Source organism: Oncorhynchus mykiss, chromosome 15 (assembly GCF_013265735.2).
Source record: "Oncorhynchus mykiss isolate Arlee chromosome 15, USDA_OmykA_1.1, whole genome shotgun sequence".
Lineage (NCBI taxonomy): Eukaryota > Metazoa > Chordata > Actinopteri > Salmoniformes > Salmonidae > Oncorhynchus > Oncorhynchus mykiss.
The window spans coordinates 21,164,294-21,186,761 of record NC_048579.1 but is presented as its reverse complement, the minus strand read 5'-3'; the positions used below and the strand labels follow the sequence as shown (position 1 = coordinate 21,186,761).

At 43.7% G+C, this 22,468-nt stretch overlaps 1 protein-coding gene across 9 annotated transcripts in view; it reads left to right on the top strand.

Annotated features, from left to right (window-relative positions):
- Positions 1–12,169, top strand: part of LOC110489787 (microtubule-associated protein 4) — a 122,134-nt gene extending 109,965 nt beyond the window's left edge. For 8 of the 9 annotated variants that reach the window (XM_036944051.1, XM_036944056.1, XM_036944049.1 and 5 more), the window contains 2 exons: positions 7,868–8,045; positions 8,341–12,169. In XM_036944051.1, the coding sequence (XP_036799946.1) occupies positions 7,868–8,045; positions 8,341–8,348 (186 nt within the window). In that variant the 3' untranslated portion in view covers positions 8,349–12,169. The remainder of the gene's footprint in view (positions 1–7,867; positions 8,046–8,340) is intronic. The other variant, XM_036944050.1, reaches the window with a different exon arrangement.
- The last annotated feature ends 10,299 nt before the right edge of the window (positions 12,170–22,468 follow it).

Below are 22,468 nucleotides of genomic sequence, written 5' to 3'. Positions count from 1 at the left end.
ATACTCCTACTTTCACGCTGACAGTTTACAGTATAGTATATTACATATGGTGCATCAGATCAGATGTTCAGCCTGTGTCAAATGGTATTGTCCAGAAAACAACTTGGAAATGTGATCTCCACAGTGATAGCAGTCGGAAAACATTTTAGTGAAGATAGCCATTGAGCATGGCACAGGTACGGTAAGTTATTACAATACATTGTGGACAATACTGTCTGTGGAAAGTGTCACTCCCCACAGGAGGGAGGGAGGGAGGGAGGGAGGGAGGGAGGGAGGGAGGGAGGGAGGGAGAGACTTTCTTTAATGATACATCCTCATTTCATTAAATCCTCACCACCACCACCCCCTTCAAAAAGACAAATATCCCCTGTGCTGCGTACTCACCTTGTCCTTTACCCCACGATACAAAACAACATCACACACCACAATAACCAAAACCTCACCCAACCGTATATCCAACCCATCTTCCCCAGCTATACAGACGGCCTCCCCGACACACCATATCTCCTGAAACATCTTCCCCAGCTATACAGACGGCCTCCCCGACACACCATATCTCCTGAAACATCTTCCCCAGCTATACAGACGGCCTCCCAACACCATATCTCATGAAACATCGAAAATTTCATAGAACTCAAATTCCACCCTGAGGCGCCAGAGACCATCCCATTAAATAATAGTAAAGGGTCTGTTATCCTCCCACCTTTGACCCTGTTCCTCTTTGTTAACCAAATAACTAACTTTGCCTGAGCAAACAGAACATTCAACAACACACATTTGGCCTTTTCCTTGTTCAAATACCTCTACCCCATTATAAACATCCTGACAGTAAACTCCACTCCCAACCTCTCAGACAGACATTCCAACAGAGACATTAATTGCATTAACTTGGTGCACACAGAAAACACATGATGCACAGTTTCACTCATGACACAGAAAGGACACCCCTGTCCGACTGCTGGGTCGACCCGTGCCAACCAGCTGTTAGTGGCCATGGCTCCATGTAGAACCCTCCACTGGAGATCCCCTGACCTCTTTGGCACTGGGGACCCACCATACTCTCCGCCCCACATACCCCCTGCCACTGATGTGCCTTCACACTGTTGGGCTCCTAATGTTCCTTACCTTAATGCAGAGGTTGTAGAGGGCTTTACCTTACACCCCCTCAAACTCCCCCAGGCTCAGAGTGTTAAAGTCCAACAAGTCCTCCATACCCCCTTGCCAGTCCCCAGTCTCTGCCATCACCTGCAGTGGGGGAAACATTGGTGGACCCTCCCCCTTTGACTGCTCAAACATCCACTTTACCAGCTCAGACAGTGCCTCCAGGACCTCCCACAGGAATCTCTCTAGCAACCTAAGAGGTGTTAGTAAACCTGTTTGTTATGCCAGGACTTCCAGGGTTTTCCACCCCTCCTCCCCCAGCAGCCGCAGGTCACCCAGCCTTAGTAAGCCCGCTGCCATCAGTCGCTTCTGCAGGGTTGGCCGATTGAACTGATCTCAAAAGGATGGCTGGATTGTTGAAGATAAGCTCCTCCCACAGCCCAGTCTCCACACCCCCTTCTCGTGTGGGCCTTAGCAGCTGCCAGGCCCTCAGCACTGCAGAGTAAAAATCAGAGAGACCTGCTGTACTCAGCCTCTCCAGCCTTATGAGGAACAGCTGCCGGTCCAACCCTAATCCACCAGCTCTCCTCAGCAGCAGCAGCCGACATCAGTATGGTACAGCAGTCTCTGCGCCGCCTTTAGTTGGGAATGCAGGCACGCTGCTCTCCAGTTCCACCAGGCCCTGTCCTCCTTTGTGGACGGACATGTACAACACTGCCACCCTCAGCCATTGATGGCCCGACCAGAAAAAATCCACCAGCTTGTGTTGCAGGTCTGCGAGCACAGGGAGGATGCCGCCAGGTTGTTGATTATCAGCACCCTCCTTCTATATGACACTTGAGACAGGAGCCACCTCCATCTGGCCAATCTTGACACCTCCCAGTTCACCACCTCTCCGAGCCCAGGTATACGCCCAAAATGTTAAGCCTTTACAACTCCCTCCTCCCTCCATGCCCCACATAAGAGCTTTGCTCTTGCCCCAGTTCACCTTAGCTGACGAAGCTCCCTCGTACACCTAGTCTCTAGTGCCTGCATATCCTGCCCATCCCTGACCGTCACAGTAATGTCATCTGCATACGCCGACACTGCTATGCCTGTCTATCACACTCCCTGCAGTCTCCTGCGTAGGAGGCCCAAAAAAAGGCTTAATGGCTAGTGTATTTAAATGCCCCGATAGAGGTCATCCTTGTCTAATGCCCCGCCTCACCAAGACTGGTCTACTGAGCCCCCCTCCGAACTTGACCATATGTGACGCCCCAGCATACATCTTCACACAAGCCAAAACCTTTCCCCAAACCCAAACACAGACATCACATTGAACAGATACTCATGGTCCACTCTACCAAAAGCCTTCTCTTGGTCTAGAGACCAGTCCAAATTTCATCTTAGAAACTCTTGACAAGTCCAACATCCTGATTAAGAAGAAGTTTTCAGTGATTGAGCATCCCGGTACACAATATGTCAGGTCCTTGTATACTATAGAGTCCAGATGGAAATTCACTCTGTTAGCGAGGACCTTGGCAAATATCTTGTAGTCCGCATAGAGCAATGCCACAGGCCTTTTGGGGGGGGCAGGAGAGTCAGAGCCACGGCAGAACATCGGCAACTCTCCTACCCCCACGCAAAAGAAGTCCAGTCCAATTATTCCCCAGAATTGGGAGTCCATCGACCCCGGTGGACATCTGGGTTATGGCCTCTGCCAGTTCATTGGACAACAGGGGAATGTCCATTTCATCCCTCTGTGCCAGAGAGCGCTTAGGGAGTTCTGCAAACAAAACCTGAACACGTATAGGATCACACGGTTGTGCCCTATACAACTCAGTAGAAAACTCCACAGTCCACTCCGGCATCTCCCCCACTACAGAGGTCACCCGCCCAGCCGACAGCCGCAGACAATCCAAACCAAGCTGGGAGCATCCATCTCCTTGAGCATGGAGAACCTAGCTCTTAGAAGTGCTCCCTTTGCTTTAACCTGGAAAAAACTGCCCAGGTCCCTACGTAATTCAGCCAAATTAACCTGGGGGCCTACATTGCCTTGCCCCACTAGCTCTACCTCCACATCACTGATACTACGCTCGAGTTCCTCCAATACTCTCCTAGCCTGAGAATGAGAGAACTGTATACTGTTGACAGAAAATACACATTTGGACTTTTCCCACATCCCACCATTGACTCAGAGATACCCCTCTCTTCGCTAACCCCAACTTTCTCAAAAAGTCTGGAAACCTGAGCAAAAAGTGGCATCTTTTAAGATCTTTACATTAAACTTCTACTAGGATGCCTGCCGAGGCCCTGATGAAGTAGACAGCCGAGCCATGGTTGGATCCGAAAAACCCACCGGGAGAATGGTACCGCCCAACAGACTATTGCTCTGGTTCCTGGACATGTAAAACCAATCTAGTCAGGCTGCACTCACCCTAGCCCCAAAGACCTTCACCCATGTAAAGTGTCTTGTGTTGGGACGTCTAGTTCTCCAAACATCCACTACATCAAACTGATTTAAGATGTCACCCCCCTCCTCTCCCCTGTAACTATTCCCCAGGTCGTTGCTGTAAACGAGAATATGTTCTCAGTCAACTTACCTGGTAAAATAAGGGTAAAATAAATAAAAACACCCGCACTGAGCCTGAATGAGGCTCCTCCTCATTTCTATCTTTGGTAAAAATCCATTGTACAGTTCCAGTCCCCGCCTACCACCAGCATCTCCTCTGGCGCTACCTGTGAGTTTCTTAGACACCCAAGCAGATGCCCCCTCTCTCGCCCTGTGTTAGGCGCATACACATGTATAAGGGCAAAACTCATGTTGTTAATTTCTGCTTTAACAACAAGCAGCCTACCCCTACACACCTCCTTTGAGGAGCAAATTTTTACAGACAGACCCAGTGCAAAAAGGACTGCCACCCCTGCACTAAGATTTGTCCCATGTCTCAACACACTTGCCCCTTTCCACCAGAGCTCCAAATCGACTTGATTCACCACATCACTATGTGTCTCCAGCAGAAACAACACCTGTACTTTTTTTGTTTTACATATTCACCCAACAGACTCCTCTTACCTGCATCTCTGGCACCAATTAAATTAAGCGAGCCTAGCCAAAGAGTCTCCATAAAAAGTGGGAGAAAAGCCAGCAAAGAAAGAGACCAATAGTAAAGCTCAAAAAGCCCCAGTGCCAGAAAGAAACTATTCATCTAAACAGCATCTGAAGGTAGACCCTTACGCACGGTGGTTGTGACCCACTTCCTAAACCTAACACATTTCCTGAGTGAGAGGACACCATGCTCCTCGTTTTTCATAGTGTGTTTGAGGTGGGACCAAGCCAATGTTTTACAAATCACAAGTAAGTCTCAAGTCTTAGCACTCAAGTCCCAAGTCAAAACCGTCAGGTCTCAAGTCTTTAACTTTGAGTTTCGAGTCCTAAACAAGTCATAATGTGCTCTTCACCAAATGTAATAGAATTTCATATTTTTAACCAGAGTAATAGTTAGTATATTACATTTACGCAAATCATGAATGCTTTTAAAAATATCTATATATTTATTACTTTCTAAATAAATTGTATTTTTCCATGGAAACAATAGTGATCGACTATCGAGAATCGCTATGGGGCGCAGTCGGGCGATGTAGGCTTGTACACAATCGCCCAATCTTGTTTTAGGAACATCAGGCAAGATTTAGGCTACCAACTGCCTAGCCAGTTGTAGCTCAATCTGGGGTGCAATGATCACGTTCCTGCACTGACTGACTGTGTGGAGGCTCATTGATTTAACGTTACGTTAGCCTACATGATACACTAGTAAGGTAATAAAATATATAGCTGTCGGCTATATTAGCCGCGGCTTACCATTCTTTGTGCAGCTTCAAATGTCAAACAAATTTGGAAATTGTTGCGCCTCCGTCTGTCATTTTCTTCCTGCATGTTTTGCAAGTTGCAATCTTGTTTTTTGTTGATACAGCATCGTCTTTATATCCGAAAATAATAATTTGTGGTATCATCTTTCCAAGGGCTCCATCTGAATTCACCCGTCGACATTCCTCTGCACTGCCACGCACAGTTTTTTCTCAGCTGGCACAATTTGATTGGCTGCTGTCCGATTCAAACTGTAATCCGTTAAATGAAGAGTTGATGCGCTGCACACTTTTTAATAGCATCACTTTTAATATTTGGGCTTGGGGAGGGTCATAAGGCTCAAGTCCAAGTCAAGTCACGAGTCATTGGTGTTGAAGTCAAAGTCGAGTTGCAAATCATCATATTTGTCCAAGTCATATGACTCGAGTCCACACCTCTGGCGTGTTGTACTGATCTTACAAACTTTACCGGATCACAAAAAAAAGCTTCAAGATTCCTTTTTCCCTTCAGTATCATTCAGGAACCTTGACAGTTCCCTAACCTTGTACTTTGACCCCTCTGCCTGACTGACTGTCAGCTCTGGACCCATTGAGTCTGAAAAGAAAGCGACCTCCTCGTCCTTAGACTCACCCTCCTCCTCCGCATCTCTATCTCCCATCCTGACCACCTGCCCTTTCTCTCTAGCTGCCCCCCCCCGGCACCAGGCAAAGGTTCCTTAGTGCCTCTCCCCTCCCACCTCCTTTCTTCTCCCCCTTTTCATTTTCCGCTTGACACCCCCCTCCACCACCCCTAGTCGCTTGCTCTTCCCCACTATACTCTCCTCATCCACTAACATAACCTGAATAGGCCCAGCCTCATCTGCACCACCCTCCATAACCTGCCTAGACCCAGCCTCATCTACACCACCATCCATTACATGACTAGACCCAGCCTCATCTGCACCCCCCTCCATTACATGACTAGACCCAGCCTCATCTACACCACCATCTATAGCCTGACTAGATCCAGCCTCATCTACACCACCCTCCATTACATGACTAGACCCAGCCTCATCTACACCACCATCCATTACATGACTAGACCCAGCCTCATCTACACCACCATCCATTACATGACTAGACCCAGCCTCATCTACACCACCATCCATTACATGACTAGACCCAGCCTCATCTACACCACCATCTATAGCCTGACTAGATCCAGCCTCATCTACACCACCCTCCATTACATGACTAGACCCAGCCTCATCTACACCACCATCCATTACACGACTAGACCCAGCCTCAGCTACAGCACCATCTATAGCATGACTAGACCCAGCCTCAGCTACAGCACCATCTATAGCAGGACTATACCCAGCCTCAGCTACAGCACCATCTATAGCAGGACTAGACCCAGCCTCATCTACAGCACCATCTATAGCAGGACTAGACCCAGCCTCATCTACAGCACCATCTATAGCAGGACTAGACCCAGCCTCAGCTATAGCACCATCTATAGCATGACTAGACCCAGCCTCAGCTATAGCACCATCTATAGCAGGACTAGACCCAGCCTCATCTACAGCACCATCTATAGCAGGACTAGACCCAGCCTCAGCTATAGCACCATCTATAGCATGACTAGACCCAGCCTCAGCTATAGCACCATCTATAGCAGGACTAGACCCAGCCTCATCTACAGCACCATCTATAGCATGACTAGATCCAGCCTCAGCTACAGCACCATCTATAGTATGACTAGACCCAGCCTCATCTATACCACCATCTATAGCATGACTAGAACCAGCCTCAGCTATAGCACCATCTATAGCAGGACTAGACCCAGCCTCATCTACAACACCATCTATAGCATGACCAAGGAAAGAATCAAGAAAATAAGTAAGGACAGAGCCCTCCACACGGCCTCTCAACTACAAAACACTCCCAGAGAGAGAGAGAGAGGGGCAATGTGGGGGAAAGCATAGCATTGAGTTTATCCATGTTTGTGCTCTTTTCTCACTGTGTTCATAACATAACACTCAAAGAATGAAGTCCATCTTATCAGTCACATGACCAGCATCTCCATGGATGCACCGTTCATCTCCTCTGGCACTGTGAATGAATATTGATATTTCTGCATGCAGTGCATACTGTACACAGTTGATAATGAACACATACACATATTGACATGTTCTCAGTTGGTCCTCAATCACATTCTTTGGACACATACTATATGACTATTTCAGAGATGTTATAATATACCTGCACATACAGTACCTTTCAGCTTGCACCAGCAGTATACGCAACACTTGCACAATCCATGATAACATGTTTAATTTGGTGCTCTCTATGGTTTAGGTATGCACATTTCTTTTGAATAAAAATGGTGATAAAACCCAGGGTTTAATGGTGCGGGTGATGTGTTGTGTTGAAACACACACACGTTTACCAAACCATCTAGCCTCCCATGGATGTTGTTATTTATCCCTTCCCTTGTGGTCTTTTTGTGAAATAGAGACACGTGTTTTATGTACCCAGAGCTACTGGACACATAAGCCCCTGTCTAAAGATAATTATAACTATAATTATAAAGATAACTATAATTATTATTATTCTAAAGAAATTGCAGATTAAATATAGCTGAAGAATATATTCCACATCCAAAGCTAGCTCTCATCTAATATGTTTGAGTAAATATAGCTCTTTATTTTCCACAATATTTGATACCGTCAGACCACTGGTCCTGTTATATCTTTTAGGATTTTCTACCATTTATATTTCCCGCATTGAAGACATCCTCAGCGCCTACCATGTTTTGTTTGAGTACGCTTGTAGTTAATATCTCATCTGTCCTACTGTACACACACTGCAACCCCTTTTTCCATTCCATTGCAACCCCCCCACCCAATTGACACCCTGCTACTGTATGCATTTTTAGGCTGAGGGAGCCGAGAAGACGGCAGAGGAAAATGGGGCTCCCTCCAGTGATGCCTCAGCCAAGGTGCCAGGGCAGGCAAGCAGCCCCGCCCAGGAGAATGGGGTGAAGGAGGGTGCCCCCTGCGGAAGCCAGGGCATCCATGACCCCCAGGGCTTTGACTCGCGCATCCCTGAGACAAGTAAGTATGCCGTCCAAACCGAACAGTCCCCTGCCTGTCCTCTCTCCACTAGGGCTGCGTCCCACTCCTTCCTCCTCATTCTCTCAGACTCCTATCCCTTGATGTGAGCTAATATGAGGCCTCCCAAATGTTCTTTATGATTGTCTGGTCTGGAGAGGGGCCTTATGAAGGGGCAAGTTTGGATACAAAAGAAGCAGAGATGGTCTCTTATCTAAATGACTTTGAGACTTTCATATTTATTTTGTGATTTACATGTCCCTGACCACCCCATTACCTTTGACTTCTTATTTTACAGGCTTCTAATTCTTCTTTGTGCTATCCATCTACCCCCTTCATCTTAACCCCCTCAACATCTCCTATGTCCCCCACTCCTCTCTCCTTCTCTCCTCTTTTCCATTCTTTCTGTCCCATTTACACACTTCCTGCTGCAGATTGAGTCTTTCAAGCTCAACTTCCGCGAGAACGCCCGCTCTCGCACGGACCACGGCGCCGACATCATAACCTGGCCAGCCCCGGGAGACAGCCCCTCACACCCACAACGCAGCGTCTCTCTCAACGACTCCCTGACTTCTGCTGGCTACCCCCGCTGCCCCCTCCCTCCTCCCCCCACTGGGACAGGGGGGCAACGGCACGCTAGCAGGACTCAGGTCATGACCCTCAATCCCACATCCAAACACCTCACCCATGTATCATTCTCTTACTACGCCTGAACCTGCGCTTACCTACCTACCGCTGTCCTGTGTTCCCATTGGATGAGCTGACATTGTACATACAGTAGACCAAGCTTCAAGCAGGTTGGGATAACATTGGGAGGGGAACGGAGGCTTGCCATGTTAACTGTGAAGTCTAATTCATGTTTCCTTACCTCTCCAAGAGCATAATATGGCAGTTGCAGCGTACAGTAGCAAAAATCAGTCTTATCCAGTATTACAGTACGTCCTAGTGCCGTTTTAGTGAGAGTAATCTACCAGGCATCGCCAGCCCTGAACACACCTGTTTGGTTCACATAGACACCCCCAATGGGAAACCTTCCTAGACTCACCTGTGGGTTATGTACGCAGACTAATATGTGTGTAGAGCCCTTTTACTTGTCAGCATGTAGGGCTGTGGTGTGTTCCCAATAACCATTGATTAATTGACTCACTATTCACCAACCATCGACTCATTCACTCACTGCCTCACCTCCCTCCTCTCTCATATCCATGTACCCAGAGTCCAGACCCCTCTTTTTCACTGTCCAAGGGTTAAATACCTTTTGTTTTTAAAGAGCACTCACAAAATATTAGTAAACTAGTAGACTGTACTTGAACAGTAGGCTATTTAACTCTCTTTTAAACGGTGTGTTTGTGATGGTGTGTTTGATTGAATAATACTGTAACAATGAGCTGTGGCGTTCTGTTCTGTTTACTTTTACATTAGTTTATTTTCCTCATCAGCTTAGTTTTAAGGTTTGTTTCATTGTTTTCTTCTTTCGTTTTATTTCTCGTGTAAGAAATACGGTGGATGGTCTCTTTACCAACAGGGCTCAGAAATCCTCTTGAATACACACACATATATTTTTCTCGAAACAAAGGCACACAGTCATGAAGATGCGACTCCGTTTAGGGCGTTGAGACTGAGAAAGCATGTCAGGGGTGTGACGAGGGAGACAAAGACAGATCAAAAGGGAGACAGCGAACACTGAGGCGTAGTGACGTAAAGACGTGTCCTCTTCAGTGTGTTAAGACAACAATGTGATGTGTCAGAATAGTGCTGTCTAGGAAAACTCCAGAGGGTAATAGAATGTTAAGATGAATTATGTGAAGGAAAGTGTCTTGGAGGTTGGTGGAGCGATGTGTCTTGTACTGTACGTGCCTCCTGTCCTGCTTACCTGAAACTGGGATGGGACTCGGGCTGGAAGCTCAAGCTGATGGACCCTTGTCCCTGGAGTGACACAGACAGACAGAATGTCATAGTTGAAAATGAAACCGCATGGTGGCACTGTAGTTTGATTAGGATTTAGAATAATCGTATTTTGTGACCAGTCCTGCTTGTTGTCCCATTTCAGCTGTTTTCTGAGGGTTCTGGTAAAGTGTTATTGACAGTAATAAGAGGACTTGCTGAAGGACTTGTTGGAACATTATTAGAGGTTCTGCTGAAGGACTTATTTTTGTCAGGCTGTTGGCAGTGGAACATTCAATGTGGCTTATTTTACTTGTAGCAATGTATCCAACAATTGCCTCCAATTGCCTTTTTCGTGCATGGCCAGGTAATATCATGCCCAGAGCAGAAAGCCTATGTGCATTATGACTTGCAGTGTTGTGGTTCAGTATATTTGTCCTTGGGGGAAATAGTCGGTGTTGTATCTTCTTTTTTTTAACAGTGGGCAGGAAGAAAATTGGGGGCTGTCAATTTGATTCTAAATTCTATTGCAGTTTGGTATATTATATAATTCAGCTATAAAATCGTCATGTTTTTTAAATGTGTTGAGCTCAAAATAAGGACAGTACACCAGGTACTCTTTTTGAGGAATTATTCCCCCCCCCCCCCCTAGATATGGAAACTATTAAAATGACCTTAAATTCTTGAATATATTAAAGAGGGTGTGTAATGGTAATGTGTATTTGATGAAAGGTAAAGCTGTCTCTCCACACACTGATTTACTCCCATATTGTTCCTAGGATATCCATGAAATATTGTTTAAAAGACATCGTGATTAATTTAATTTAAAAACATAATTACAATCTATTGAGATGTGTGGAATAGGCCTAATACCCAGAGCCAAAAAAAAAGTCAATTTAAATGTTTTAAGAAAATGGTCAATACATTTTATTGTTATCAACAAGATGTTATTTTAAAATTGGAGAGGTTTGTAGATATTGATATTTGAGCGGTTTTGTAGTACAGCAGTGATTGTTGTAAGAGGAACGGCTGCTGAGGTGGATCGTAGTATCGCCTCTGATCCTCATCTGATAGAGAAATTTCAATATTACCACTGATCCTGACTTACCACACTCACTGGTATGTTCTCTCTGAGATTGCACACGGTTGTATATAAATAGATATTTTACTGTTTTATACACTTTCGCCACAGGAAAAAAAATAATAATATGAAAACAACAATGATGGTAATAAGGATGTTACGTACAGCTTTTATGTTAATATGTCTTTAACAGTTTTAATGGTAAGGGGTATCATTATTGTTATTGAGCAAGTCTGCCTTTTTTCCAAGAAAAGGGCTGCTGAAGTGAAAGAATGTTATAGAGATATAATGTTCTATAGATGCAACACTTTTGTATTTATCTTGTGTTCCCATAGCGACATGGTGGTTGGGTCAGTGGGGAGTGTTTGAGGGGTTATACACATGGGAGGCATAATGAGGTCTGGTCCAGTTTGTGGATTGCTGTCTATTGAGCAGTGTTTATTTCACAAATTGTAAGAGTTTTGTTAACTTTCACATAACCTTTGTCCATCCCCACAACCCCAGTCTTAAGAAATGAAAATACTCTTATTTACAGGTAGACCTTCAGATGTGATTTTGACATTGTAGGATACAGTGACCTTCTTGTGTTGATTTGAAAACAAGATACGTGCAACATGGAAGGGATTGAAACTAATGTGTAGAATTGCACTGTATAACATGCCATTGTGGTGCAGGGCTTCCTGTTAAAGCAGGAAGTGGGATTAGAAGTCAGGTCATATCTGTCATTTAGGAATATTGTTGCCCTTGCCCTACACGCACGCACACACAGAAACACACACACACACTCTGTCCTGGAGTGTCATGGAGACGTCCGCGCCCTAACACACCCTTATGTAAGGCTAACAGTAGCTGTCAGGTTTGGCTTGTGTTACTTAGAGCTCTCCAGTAATGCTACAATGAGCTCCATAGATCTGCTTCTTCCGCTAGCGCACACCCAATGTGCAAGTGTACTCATAGAAAACACCTATTTAAGAGCATGCAGAAACAAATGGAATGTGTTCCGTAGACTTATGTCATTCGCAGAATTTGTCATTTGCAGAATTTGTTTTTTTGTTTTTCATTCATTTTGAATTGACATTTTTGGTTTGAAAGAAGTGTTTATTGTGATTAATTGTTAATTAGTGATGTGATTATTAAACATTAAAAAACAAAATGTTTAAGATATTGTGCTTGTCTTTTGATCAGTTTACGTTATCCTCTCTGTCCTCTTTTAGACATAATATAAGCCACATGGCCTATAAGCTAGGTAACTGCCAAAATAACTGAAACACTTGAGTAAATGAGGTACACAAAGTATACTGAACAAAAATATAAACACAACATGTAAAGTGTTGGTCCCATGTTTCATGAGCTGAAATAAAAGATAATTGAAATGTTCCATATGAACAAAAAGCTTATTTCTCTAAAATGTTGTGCACAAATTTGTTTACATCCCTGTTAGTGAGCATTTAACACTTTGCCAAAATAATCCATCCACCTGACAGGTTTGGCATATCAAGAAGCTGATTAAACAGCATGATCATTACACAGTTGCACATTGTGCTGGGGACAAAATGTCACTAAAATGTGCGCTTTTGTCACACAACACAATGCCACAGATGTCTCAAGTTTTGAGGGAGCGTGCAATTGGCATGCTGACTATATGAATGTTCACCAGAGCTGTTGCCAGAGAAATGAATATTAATTTATCTACAATAAGCTGCCTCCAATAACGTTTTAGAGAATTTGGCAACCGGCCTCACAACTGCAGACCACGTGTAACTACGCCAGCCCAGAACCTCCGCTTCCAGCTGCTTAACCTACGGGATCGTCTGAGACCAAGCCACCCGGACAGTTAATTATATTTCTATCTGTAATAAAGCCCTTTTGTGGGGAAAACTCATTCTGATTGGCTGGGCCTCGCTCCCCAGTGGGTGGGCCTATGCCCTGCCAGGCCAACCCATGGCTGTGCCCCTGCCCAGTGGTGTGAAATCCATAGATTAGGGCATAATTAATGTATTTCAATTAACTGATTTCCTTATACTGTATGAGCTGTAACTCAGTAAAATCATTGAAATTGTTGCATTTTGCGTTTACATTTTTGTTCAGTATATATTGAAAGCAGGTGCTTCCACACAGGCGTGGTTCCTGAATAGTGGCGATTTTAGCATGTACATCTTGGTGGGGAAAACTCAACCAATTTTTTTTAGATGCATGCCAGCAAAGCCACTACACAACATTTTATTAGACATACAGTGCATTCAGAAAGTATTCAGACCCCTTGACTTTTTTCCACATTTTGTTACGGTACAGCCTTATTCTAAAATGTATTAAATCATTTTTTCCCCTCATAAATCTACACACTGCTTTTGCAAGAGCTAATGGGGATCCTAATAAAATACCAAATACCCCATAATGACAAAGCGAAAACAGGTTTCTAGAATTTAAAAAAATTCAGCTCAGATGCATCCTGTTTCCATTGATCATCCTTGAGATGTTTCTACAACTTGATTGGAGTCCACCAGTGGTAAAATTAATTGATTGGACATGATTTGGAAAAACACACACCTGTCTATATAAGGTCCCAGAGTTGACACTGCATGTCAGAGCAAAAACCAAGCCATAAGGTCGAAGGAATTGTCCGTAATTTTGGAACTACCAAGACTTACTTGAGCTGGCGGCCCGATCAAACTGGGCAATCGGGGGAGAAGGACCTTGGTCAGGGAGGTGACCAAGGACCCGATGGTCACTCTGACAGCTCTAGAGTTCCTCTTTGGAGATGGGAGAATCTTCCAGAAGGACAACCATCTGTGCAGCACTCCACCAATCAGGCCTTTATGGTAGAGTGGCAAGACGGAAGCCACTCCTCAGTAAAAGGCACATGACAGCCCACTTGGAGTTTGCCAAAAGGCAAGGACTCTTAGACCATGAGAAACAAGATTATCTGAACCTTTTGAGACAATCAGTTGTGTTGTGACAAGGAAGGGGTGGTATACAGATGACAGCTCTATTTGGTAAAAGACCAACTCCATATTATGGCAAGAACAGCTCAAATAAGCAAAGAGAAACAGCAGTCCATCATTTCTTTAAGACATGGTCAATCAATCTGGAACATTTTAAGAACTTTGAAAGTTTCTTCAAGTACAGTCGCAAAAATCATCAAGTGCTATGATGAAACTGGCTCTCATGAGGACCGCCAAAGGAAAGGAAGACCCAGAGTTACTTCTGCTGCAGAGGATAAGTTCATTAGAGTTATAGTACCAGCCTCAGAAATTGCAGCCCAAATAAATGCTTCACAGAGTTCAAGTAACAGACACATCTCAACATCAACTGTTCGGAGGAGACTGCGTGAATCAGGCCTTCATGGTTGATTTGCTGCAAAGAAAACACTACTTAAGGACACCAATAAGAAGAAGAGATTTGCTTGGGCCAAGAAACACGAGCAATTGACATTAGACCGGTGGAAATCTGCCCTTTGGTCTGATGAGTCCAAATTGGAGATTTTTGGTTCCAACCGCCGTGTCTTTGTGAAACGCAGAATAGGTGAACAGATGATCTCTGCATGTGTGGTTCCCACCGTGAAGCATGGAGGAGGTGTGATGGTGTGGGTGTGCTTTGCTGTTAGAATTCAAGGCACATTTAACCAGCATGGCTACCACAGCATTCTGCAGCGATACGCCATCCCATCTGGTTTGTGCTTAGTGGGTCTATCTTTGCTTTTCAACAGGACAATGACCCAAAACACACCTCCAGGCTGTGTAAGGGCTATTTGACCAAGAAGGAGAGTGATGGTGCGGCATCAGATGACTTGGCCTCCACAATCACCCAACCTCAACCCAAATGAGATGTAATGGTCAACGTTTTTACGTCTTCACTATTATTCTACAATGTAGAAAATAAAGAAAAATCCTTGAATGAGTAGGTGTGTCCAAACTTTTGACTGGTACTGTAAATGTGATATTTCAGTTTTATTTTTAGAAATTAGCAAACATTTCTAAAAACCAGTTTTTGCTTTGTCATCTTGGGGGTAGGTTGGGGGTAGGTTGATGAGGGAAAAAACGATTTAATGAATTATAGAATAAGGCTATAAGGTCACAAAATGTGGAAAGGTCAAGGGGTCTGAATACTTTCCGATTGCACTGTATGTGGTCTGAAAAGGAAGGAAAATACAATCATAAGGATCCACTTTTATAGACAATATACCAGCGCACAGAAAGCGCATTTCTCAAACAAAAAAACAAGCCAATATCAACTGGAATTACATGGGTATATTACTGAACTTTTTGTTGGCAAAAAAATGTTTGAATGGGAAGAGACTGTCACTGGCAAACATGGTTACAGACCCAACATCATGATAAATAACGGGGGCATATAAGCAGACAATGAAAGCTCTTACAATATTCGATAACGCCATTTCTCTAAAACAGGCTATATGTGCACCACCAAAAACAGTAGGCTACATTCTGAGGAGAGGGACCACATTTTTAGTATGAGACACATAGGCTACTAACAGGTACATAATATACACTTAGTATTACTTTCTTAGCTACTGTATACATATCTTCCTGGCATATTACATAATTTATGCAGCAGACATATTTTTGGGACTCACCGTTGTTGTGCTGTACTCACTTGAACGTGGTGTGGCGGTCCTTCTTGTGGGCAAACGTTGTCATCAAATCGTGTCATCAAAGTCTGGCATTCTCTGGATTTATGGTACTTTCAAAACAACTGGGAACTCGGAAAAAAAACAAGGTCGAATCATGACGTCAGTGATCTTCAGACACAATGGCTTCAAGTGATTCCTCTCATCAAATTCGACAATCTATTAGCTACATGGTGACATTCAACCATACATGTTTATTTTATTATATATATTTTTATTTAAGTTTTACAAAATGTTCATCAATGTAAGTACAAAGATTTTCCCATATCCCAACTGCCCTCCCTCCACACAACACATCCAATCCACCAAACTTGCTTGGACTGGATAGCATTATATTGATGACTGTATTATGTACCTATTATGTAATGACTACTGGAAATACCTACTGGGAAACCTTAAAGCATCTCATCAGAGGGGAGCCTATGCAAGCCATTGAAGCATGATATAAATGGTTGCCATTTAACAAATGTATCATTTGAACCCTAAGAGAATACTTAATTTTCTCAAGCTTTGGGAAGAACATTACATCGTTAAGCCATTGAGAAATAGAGTGGGGCTGAACTGACTTCCACTGGAGAATAATTCTATGCCGAGCTGATAAGGATGTAAAAGCAACAATATCGGCATGTTTTGGGTCTAAGGAGAACAAGTGTTCTGGAATACCAAAAACAGCTATCGGGACATGGCTGCAGGTTCATTTCAAGCACCTCATATACATTTTTTTTTTAAATAGAATCCCATTAATTTTATAGTTTAGTGCATTGAATAAACATGTGACAAAGGTCACATGGTGAGACATGACATTATCACACATCATTTACATATATTTCAGAGAATCTGGATTTGGAAAAATGGTACGGTAGTCAGTATAGTATAGTATGGTGGTAAGCTACTGTAATTCATCTCTGAAAATCAGATTTCATTTGCGTAAGGATGACACAGCCCCTTGACTAGGTCAGCAGAGTTCAGACCCATCAGATATGCAGCTTTGTCAATATCTGGAAAGGCAAAGTTTTACGACTGAAAGATTTTTAGATTTTTCAGATACTACTTTATAATGAAGTGATAGGTTTTAAATCCTCAGCACTCACCCTCAGTGCCATCTGCCTCTGCTTGCTCCTCCCGCTGCTTATTCTTGAACTTCATGTTGCCGTAGTGCATGATGGCACCAGTCAGCTTATAAATGCCATTAATCCTACTTCCAAATGAAAGGTCATTGTTTAGCATTGGAGAAGGGGTTGGAATATTATTGCATATACAGAGTATAGATATATGATTCACATCAGTAGCCATTAGCTCATCTGCATCATTGGGGCGCCAGGTTGGACTAGTAACCGAAAGGTTGCAAGATTGAATCCCCGATCTGACAAGGTAAAAATCTGTTGTTCTGCCCCTGAACAAGGCAGTTAACCCACTATTCCTAGGACGTCATTGAAAATAAGAATTTGTTCTTAACTGACTTTCTTAGTTAAATAAAAAAATAAAAAAATAATTAATCGGAGTTATAGCAATCTCTCCTTGGGAGATGAAGGCATAGTCATAGGGATTGCTGGTGATGAGTAGCATCTCTGAAAAGAATTCAACAGCTCAGTTTAATTTGTGTTCATGCTGTGGTATAGGTCAAAACAACTCAGTATTAGGATTGGGGTCAATTTGAAAATTGCTACTGTGTTATATTATAAATAGATGACAAATTAGCCATAATCAAGTTTCGAAAAACTGCACTACATTTTGGGGGTTTAGAACGGAGCAGAAGACATATGTAAATGATTTGCTGTAACAGACAATAAAGTTGTTTTCTATTCTAATAAGTGGGGTGTGGCTGTTGCTGTCTCTCAAGTTGTTGGCTTGTGGGGTGTAACCTTAACTCTGTCTTGTTTATGTCACATTGTTTCCCTCCCTTTGTCCTTCAGTACAACTATAACCCAGTGAAATTCCTGCTGAGTGCCAGACTCTGATTGAGATGGACAGCTTGTGAGGTTCATTGATATCTGAGATTAGCTAGCAGTCTATAAAAATGTCTATTCACGGAAATTCGGTCACACATACACAAAGCAATTTAAGATCATTACTATAATAATTAGTACAACGATTGTCCTCGTACTCTCGTGGGGCAGAAATCTCAGAGACCAATTGGTACACTCTGATTTACCACCCCAAGATATTCCTGAACAACGTCTATTTGCGCCCCTACTGGATGGAAATTACAAGTGTAATGGCTGTGCTCAATGCAATGGCACTTATAAATGTAGCTCTTTAAAACACCCACAATCAGGGAAATCGATCCCAATCAAAGGTGTTATTACATGCTCCACTAAGGCAGTTATTTATCTTATAACTTGTCCTAATGTGGGTAAACCAAAGTGCGAATTAAAAGTACATATCTCAGAGCATCGTAGCACCATTGGGTGCAAAAACTTGACTTACCCAGTTGTGGCCCACTTTTTGGAAGAAAACCACTGGTTTTCATCTCTGCGTTATATTGGCATCGAACATGTCACCCTCCCTAGGACAATGATAATTTATTGTTAAAACGAGAGGCTGCCTGGATCTTGAACTTAAAGACCCTTGCTCTCTTCGGTCTCAACGTAGACTTTGATCTGAAGCCATTCTTGTGATTATTGTGGCTTTGACATTGTAATTGTTTGAAGCTTGTGTAGTCTAAAAGGAATTTATGATCGCATGCTATCCATTTGTTTTTTTTGTATGCTGTTCTTTGTATGCCATTTTTATATTTGAGAATTAACCAATGATATTAGGCCACACTTGGCCATGATTGCAGACACCTGTGTGTCTTTTGACACTATATAAACGAGTCATCCAGCAGTGTTTGTGATTATACCCTGATGAAGACAGCTTGGCTGTCGAAACGTTGGATATAACATTTTTGCATCTGAGCTCCTAGAGTGTGCGACTCTCCTTTATTTTCAATGTTCGTCCTTGAACAGAAGCATCACTAAATGTAAATGGAGGGAATGTAATAATTGTTTTAATCAACGCATGATTGTCAAGGCCATAGAGTAGAAACATTTCTGAGAAGCATTCACTACGAAAATCAGTTTGTCCGTTTGATTGAAACATAGTTGAGGATTGGAAAGTGGATTGGCAGGAGGCTACAACAGCAAGAAAATGGTTAAGTTTTAGGTCAGGGGTTAATTGCTGCAACGCAACCTTCTTCTAACACCATCTCAAGGAGGAACTGCTCCAAAGTACGTTGTTGAAGCCTCCTCACTGAGGATTGTAGTTGTGTTTTATGTTTGTTTTTTGTATATATTTTTAGGTGTTTACAGTGAAGCTGTGAAACCTATTGTTATTCTCTGTATTCTCATATGTTTTTCCTTTACATGGTCAAATAACTCAAACATAGACCATGAGTAACTTGGTCAAAAAGAATGCCACCAATTGCCCTATAGGTGGCGTTGTTATAAGCAGTCTCACTTAAATCCTCATATCTGTTGCCACATTATTTATAATTTTTAATTTTATTTAATTTTTACCCCTTTTTTCCCACTATTTCGTGGTATCCAATTGTTTAGTAGCTACTATCTTATCTCATCGCTACAACTCCCGTACGGGCTCAGGAGAGACGAAGGTTGAAAGCCATGCGTCCTCCGATACACAACCCAACCAAGCCGCACTGCTTCTTAACACAGCGCGCATCCAACCCAGAAGCCAGCCGCACCAATGTGTCGGAGGAAACACCGTGCACCTGGCAACCTTAGTTAGCGCGCTCTGCGCTGGTGCAATTGCTGGTGCAATTGTGTGTCACCCCACGGACCTCCCGATCACGGCCGGTTGCGACAGAGCCTGGGCGCGAATGCAGAGTCTCTGGTGGCACAGCTGGCGCTGCAGTACAGCGCCCGCAAATCTGTTTCAAGGACCCTGTCAGGATAGATTGTCTTCCATCCTGGAAATGTTATTCCATCCAGGAAAACCTATTCTCCTGAACTATAAATCCAACTAATTTGTAGGCCCTGAACTATAAATCCAACTAATTTGCAGGCCCATGGTTGGGCTCCCAAGTGTCGCAGCGGTCTAAGGCACTGCATCTCAATACAAGAGACGTCACTACAGTACCTGGTTTGAATCCAGGCTGTATCACATTCGGCCATGATCGGGAATCCCATAGGGTGGCGCACCTTGCGGCGCACCTTGTGGCCATCCTTGTAAATAAAATAAAATGTTCTTAACTGACATGCCTAGTTAAATAAAGAGTAAATAAAAATGATAATAGTGGTTCATCTCCTGATTTAGTTTGAGATAATCTAAGGTTAATCTAAGATTGGCTGCGTTATTGATAAATCAGGAAATCTGATTTTATGTGTCCATTTCAATCCTTTGTAAAACCACTCCACGACAGCCTATCAACTTGAAACATTTTAGGGTCATCAAAGACATGAATTACCATGATGAACCATGTTAAATTTGGCATTGATATCTTTAAAAATGAGGAAACTATTAACATTAGGTCTGATGGCACCGACAGAGAGGGCTACCTCGTTTCTAGTCCTTAGGAAACCTTGCAATATTTAGTTTTTTTGTGTATTATTTTTTACATTGTTAGCCCAGAAAATCTTAAGTGTTATTACATACAGCCGTGAAGAACTATTGGATATCAAAGCGGCATCAACTTACTAGCACTACGACCAGGAATACGACTTTCCCGAAGCGGATCCTTTGTCCGCACCACCCAGGGCATTTTCACAGATTCCAGAGACCGACCCAAAACAATGCCGCTGAAGAAGAGGGAGTCGTAGTGGTCTTCCAGTCAGACTTTGGAGGCACGCACACCACACATCGCTTCCGAGTATATTACTCGCTAATGTCCAGTCCCTAGATAACAAAGTTCATGAAATCAGGGCAAGGGTTGCTTTCCAGAGAGACATCAGGGATTGTAACATACTCTGTTTCCCGGAAACATGGTTCTCTTCGGATATGTCGGTACAGCCACATGGATTCTCAGTGCATCGCGCTGACAGGAATAAACCTCTCTCCGGGAAGAAGAAGGGTGTATGTTTCATGATTAATCTTAACCCTAACCCAACTGTATTATCTCCCAAGAGAATTCTCTTTGTTTATTGTCACAGCCTTGTATATCCGCCCTCAAGGAACTTCACTGGACTTTATGCAAACTGGAAACCATTTATCCTGAGGCTGCATTTATTGTAGCTGGGGATTTTATCAAAGCAAATTTGAGAAAAAGGCTACCACAATTATCGACTGTAGCACTCGAGTTGGAAAAACACTGGACAATTGTTACTCTAACTTCCGCGATGCATGCAAAGCCCTCCCCCGCCCACCTATCGGCAAATCTGACCATGACTCCATTTAGCTCCTCCCTTCCTATAGGCTGAAACTCAAACAGGAAGTACCCGTTCTAAGGACTATTCAATGCTTGTCTGACCAATCGGAATCCACACTTCAAATTTGTTTTAATTACGCGGACTGGTACAGGTTCCGGCTAGCCTCAGAGAATAATATCGACGAATACACTGATTCGGTGAGTGAGTTTATAAGGATGTGTATAGGAGATGTTGTACCCACTGTGACTATTAAAACCGACACTAACCAGAAACCGTGGCTAGATGGCAGCATTAGAGCAACTGAAAGCGCGTACCACCGCATTTAACCATGGCAAGGCGACTGGGAATGTGGCAGAATACAAACAGAGTAGTTATTCCCTCTGCAAGGCAATCAAACTAGCAACATGTCAGATTAGAGACAAAGTGGAGTCGCTATTCAACTGCTCAGACACGAGACGTATGTGGCAGGGTCTACAGACAATCACAAACTACAAAAGGAAAACCAGCCACGTCGCGGACACCGACGTCTTGATTCCAGACAAACTAAACACCTTCTTTGCCTGCTTTGAGGATAATACAGTGCCACCGACGCAGCCCGCTCCCAAGGACTGTGGGCTCTCATTCTCCGTGGCCGATGTGCGTAAGACATTTAAACGTGTTAACCCTCTCAAGGCTGCCGGCCCAGACAGCATTCCTAGTAGCATTACGGACATATTCAATCTCTCCCTATCCCAGTCTGCTGTCCCCACATGCTACAAGATGGCTACCATTGTTCCTGTACCCAAGAATGCAAAGGTAACTGAACTAAATGACTATAGCCCCATAGCACTAATTTCTGTCATCATCAAGTGCTTTGAGAGACTAGTCAAGGATCATATCACCTCCACCTTACCTGTCACCCTAGACCCACTTCAATGTGCTTACCGCCCCAATAGGTCCACAGACGATGCAATCACTATCACACTGCATACTCAACTATCCCATCTGGACAAGAGGAATATGTAAGAATGCTGTTCATTGACTACAGCTCAGCATTCAACACCATAGTACCCTCCAAGCTCATCATTAAGCTTAAGGCCCTGGGTCTCAACCCCGCCCTGTGCAATTGGGTCCTGGACTTCCTGACGGGCCGCCCCCAGGTGGTGAAGGTAGGAAACAACATCTCCAGTTCGCTGATCCTCAACACTGGGTCCCCACAAGGGTGCGTGCCCAGCCCCTCACGTACTCCCTGTTCACTCATGAATGCGTGGCCATGCACGCCTCCAACTCAATCATCAAGTTTGCAGACAACACAATGGTAGTAGATTGATTGATTACCAACAACGACGAGACAGCCTACAGGGAGGTGGTGAGGCCTCTCGGAGGGTGGTGTCAGGAAAATAACCTCCCACTCAACGTAAACAAAACAAAGGAGATGATCGTGGACTTCAAGAAAGAGCAGAGGGAGCAACCTCAGGAGGTTGAAGAAATTTGGCTTGTCACCTAAAACCCTGACAAACTTTTACAGATGCAC